The following is a 5000-nucleotide window of genomic DNA, read 5'->3' as shown; positions in this document are numbered from 1 at the left end:
TGTGTGTGTGTGTGTGTGTGTGTGTGTGTGTGTGTGTGTGTGTGTGTGTGTGTGCGTGACGTGTCCCTTGAAGGTCTACACCATTCGCTTAAAGGTATGTCTGGCCGGAGTGTTACTGAAACGAATGACGTCATTGAAGCTTGCAGAACAAACATGATCTCAAGATTAGTTGAATAACTTCGATGGTGAAGTATAAACGGAAAAAGTTAAGTCGCGTTTGAGGACCTCAGCATAAGAGACTCAGCCGTCGTTTTTTTTTTTTTCACTTATAATTTCGCGTTATAGTTATATCACTGATACCAGCAATGTTTGGCCTTTATAATGCGCTACGTCGTGAGGTAATATGATGACGTCACGAGTACATGGTGACGCTACGACCTTCTGCGACATTAGTATTTGTCCTATAGTAGCCACATTTTGAATGGAAATACTCTATAGACATAGGACCAATTGTGTAGATTCGCTTCTTTTACATTTCCTTCTCTATGATTAAATATCGAGATCACAAAATGTACGCTGTGGAGGACGTTATGCCGATAGCAATTTCGAGGCAAAATTCCCCCAGACTCAAAAGTTTTCACATAAAAAAACTACTAAGCTAGTAATAATGCACACACATCAGCATTTATAAGCGATGGCATTCAGTATCCAATTTTCTACAAAGTTTTTTTTTAACCAAGATTTTTATGCTCTTAATGTTTTACGTCCAATTTAGCGTCCAGTTAGCACGTGTTAGAATGTTCCAGTATTATTCTCATAACATTTCTGGATAAAACTTCTGTATGTAGAAAAGGTATGAATGAGAATTAATATCTTCCCAATATAAGAGATATTTATTTTGAGTCATACCTTTCCTACATTTGTCAACATGAATACGGTTCATAAAATCACTGAAAAACACTCATGTATTCATAAAAAAATCATATATATATATATTTTTTTTTAAAGATATTTTCACCATTTTAGAGAGTGAGCCTCCCTTTCAGAATTTAAACCTTTGTCCCTCTGCCTCTATTCTCTGCTAGAAGCAAAATGAAATAGACAGAATCTCACACCAAACATATCCATTGTAATAAATGGAATAAAACTGAATTATTTTAATTATTGATTGCGCTGTCCTGGTGAGCGAGGACATCGTAACACGAGGGTGATTATAATAGCATTACCTAGGCTGAGAGGATAGTAATACACATTCAGTGTATTTACGTTACACACTACTCACTAAAGTTACAAATGTATCCAAGAGTTTTGAGATTAAAAATTAAAAAACTATTGTACTAAGTTTAGATTGTTTGTTTAACCTGATGAAACTGTGTACATACATTTACAATACTTTTCCCAAAATTCGATGATAATGTATCCCATGTCTTTTTATAATCATTCACTTATTCATTTCTCTATTATCATTATATTATTCGTTACTCTGGATGGCCGATGAGGAATCTAAAAAATGTTTATTGATTTCGGGAAAGTTCTAATGTCCCTTGAGATAGTCAGACGAAATAAAGCCACTCTTGAGACAACTCAGGCCTAACTTGCAAACAATGCGTCGAAGGCAAGTAAAAATAGGAAAAGCACAACCATTTTATTTTAGATATATTGTCTCAATTCTAAACAACTTATATAAACTTATATTTCCATAATAAAAGGACTTCAGTTGAATTATTACACATGTGTGTAGTATGCATTTCTACATTCCAAATAAATCTAGCGTAATATATATATATATATATATATATATATATATATATATATGCTTATTAATTCTACAGTGCCTTAATCCTTATTGTCACATTTCCTTAAGGGCGATTTTCCCAATATAAACCAGCGCGATTGCCGAATCTTTTGTTCGTTATAAAAATTATCCCAATGTCCTTAAAAACATGTTTTGGTTCTCTGGACCTTACAACATTGAAAAAAAAAAAAAAAAAAAAAAATCTCAAGTGATAATATATACGATAAATTGATATTTAAAAGAAAACGGTGGTAAATAAAATGCAAATACTATACAATAGAGCAAAAGACAGAGCTAAATTAAGCTTGCTTATTATTATATTTTCTAAAACGTTTCAAAATAAAAGAAAGAGATCGTTTAAAGAAAATGGCGGAGAAACGTGGATAAGCTTGAAACCTAGAGGACGACGCCAATGATGGGCTAACTCTCCCTTAAAATAAGTCACTACACAATCAATGTCATGTTAGACCGCCTCTCCCCGCAATACGCCGGGATGACGTCCTGGTGAAGTGCACGCTAATTGGATATTTCCGCCGCTTACGATGTTTTCCTCGTTCCACATGGCACCGGGGTTCTTGTCGTGTTTGGGTTAAGGAAAATTAGAACAGAGTAGGAGAGGCATCTGTATTTGCTTTTCCTGGGGTAATTGTTAAATGTGGATTGGTTAGTACAAAAAAATACTCGTACGAAATTAACCCGAGGGTGGCAGCATGTTTGATTAGAGAATAAAAGTCGGTTATTTTGTTCTTGTTTCACTAACAAACTTCTGCATCTGTTCCGTTCTCTCAATGCATTTTTGTCAGCAACAGATTATTTATCATTAATTTGTCAGTCATTTTAAGTAAAAGAACGGAGTTGGCACATTTTTGTACTTACTTTACCTCTTGTCATTTTCCTGAAATCGTACCCAAGATTAAAATATCGAATTAAAATATACGAAAGGAAGTTGTCCCTAGGTAGGCCTACACTTGGTCCGAATGCAATGTAACGATTTTTTTTCTTTCTCTGAATAAATTTATTGCGATATTGCTTATCGTGTTCCTCAAAGAACTAGTTGAAGTAAGATTAAGAAACTGAATAGACTTCCAATAAACGCTGTGGTCGTAGATAAGATCCACCCAACATTTCTTCTTCTTGCGGACCCTCAAACCTGAATCTCGCAGACGAAGTGCTGTTTCACCGAGCAAATGTAATCGTTCACCGGAGGATCAAAGTAACTTCGGATTTCCAGGCAGTCTTCTCTGCCGCCATAATCATCAGGCTGTGTCTCAGACCAGTCCTGGGCCTTGATTGGGTCTCCGTTGATGTAGTTCCACACGCCTTCGTTGTACTGGTCGGTGCCGCCAATCCACACCCCGGGGCCCTCTGCGGGAGAGGTGCGTTGCCATTCATACATGTATCCACGGACTGCCTTGTGTATGCTGTTCTTAAAGGGATGGAATGATATGCGAGAAGAAAGATGTGAGAAGGGAGGATTAAATGGAAAGAAAATATAAAAGGTAGAGCTAAAGGAAGTGAATGAGGGAGATAAAAGATATATATATATATATATATATATATATGTGTGTGTGTTTGTGTGCGTGAATATACACATATATATACACACATTTATGTATGAGTATATATATATACGTACACACGCACACACACATATGTGTATGCGTGTGTATGTGTGTGTATGCTTGCGTGTGTGTGTGTGTGTGTGTGTGTGTGTGTGTGTGTGTGTGTGTGTGCGTGTGTGTGTGTGTGTGTGTGTGTGTGTGTGTGCACGTGTGCCCGCATGAGAGTATATGCATCATCGGTTGGATCATTGCTGAAATAAAACTGAGTTCTTTTGAAAACAAAGTAGAGCTGTCTCATTATTAATACATACTTGTCTTAGCGAAGACGTAAGCGTCAAGAGTTATGACGTCAGATGGCACAGCCAAGTCACTGCCCATTAGCTTGCACTGCCGACGGGCCGCGTTCCATGACAGGGCTGTTGTGCTCAAATGGAAACACTCTTTTCCAATCCTGATGAAAGGTTTGGGACACTTGATTTCAGGAACTGTTCCTGTAAAATATGTTTATTATTAGTTTTCATAGGATTTTTGTTTCATACTTGGAAATCCACCTACCGGTACTACTTCCAAATTTCTTTTTTAAGTGATTAGTTAGGGGCACTGAAGATAGTGACTTGCCCAAAACAAAGCCCGAAGGAGTCTGCTAAATTTCAGTAGGGACGGCCCTAGCCTCACCTCGGTACCGTCTGTCTCTAGATCTACAATTGTAGAAAATAATCTTGGATTTTATAAGAATGTTGTGGATTAGAGAGAATAACTAGAGTAAAGCAGCAAGCCCTCAACTGCGACCACTCCTAGTTATACGGCTGGGATGGAACTTTTTAACTTCTTGGGCGTTACACACTGTAGCCACCCTTTTGCCACGGGAAAAGACGGCTTAGGAAATTAGGCAGTGCAACGTATCAGGTGAACGGTTGGTTAAGTTTTCCCTCTCAGAAGTCTCCAGACTGTAAACCTACTTTAGGGGCTCCTGTGTTGTGATCAGTTTATATTTTCACCAGTTTAATGTTTTTTTTAGGGATTTTATATGTTAAACAAAGTAAATAACTTTTAGCTTAGAATTTATGTCAGCACTTCGATAATCTCTTGTAACCCTCGTGTTTCGTTGCGGCCATGACAACATCAAACAATGTGTCAAAGTGAGTCAAGGCAAGACTCCCAGACAGGGAAAAACATGTCATCGTTCTGGGATAACTGCTCAGACATCCCGATTACGATAAATACGAAATAATTATTTGTTAATCAATGGGCCAAGGCTGTTTAATAGTGTACCAAAAAGTATTACAAACACAGTTCCGTAAAAGTATTTATAAGAAAATTAGACAATTCGTTGACAGATGGGCGGTCCCTCGCGATGGCCCTAACATGTGCCACTAATATGGCTCCTGGTTTAGCGTTATACCAAGTAAGTAAGTGAGTGAGTGGAGTTTTGCAATGCTACAAAACAGACATTAAACTAAATAAGTTGCATAGAGAACGGGGATACAATCGATATATCACAACATATGGTACGTGTAAAGCTTCCTTGGTCAAGCATTAACAGCGGACGTACCAATCTCGCAGACGAAGTGCTGTTCCACGGAGCAAATGTAATCGTTAACCGGAGGATCAAAGTAACTTCGGATTTCCAGGCAGTCTTCTCCGCCGCCATAATCATCAGGCTGTGTCTCAGACCAGTCCTGGGCCTTGATTGGGTCTCCGTT

General features: G+C 37.9%; 1 protein-coding gene across 1 annotated transcript in view; it reads right to left on the bottom strand.

Annotated features, from left to right (window-relative positions):
* Positions 1 to 1571: 1571 nt before the first annotated feature.
* LOC125030696 (macrophage mannose receptor 1-like) overlaps positions 1572 to 5000 on the bottom strand; it is a 7033-nt gene continuing 3604 nt past the window's right edge. The window contains exons 6-8 of the mRNA XM_047620892.1: positions 4850 to 5000; positions 3609 to 3788; positions 1572 to 3100 (exon numbers count right to left, since the gene is read on the bottom strand). The exon at positions 4850 to 5000 is cut by the window's right edge and continues 62 nt beyond it. Of these exons, the coding sequence (XP_047476848.1) occupies positions 2880 to 3100; positions 3609 to 3788; positions 4850 to 5000 (552 nt within the window). The 3' untranslated portion in view covers positions 1572 to 2879. The remainder of the gene's footprint in view (positions 3101 to 3608; positions 3789 to 4849) is intronic.

This window comes from Penaeus chinensis, chromosome 11 (assembly GCF_019202785.1).
Source record: "Penaeus chinensis breed Huanghai No. 1 chromosome 11, ASM1920278v2, whole genome shotgun sequence".
Classification (NCBI taxonomy): Eukaryota; Metazoa; Arthropoda; class Malacostraca; order Decapoda; family Penaeidae; genus Penaeus; species Penaeus chinensis.
This window is presented reverse-complemented; position numbering and strand designations above follow the sequence as displayed.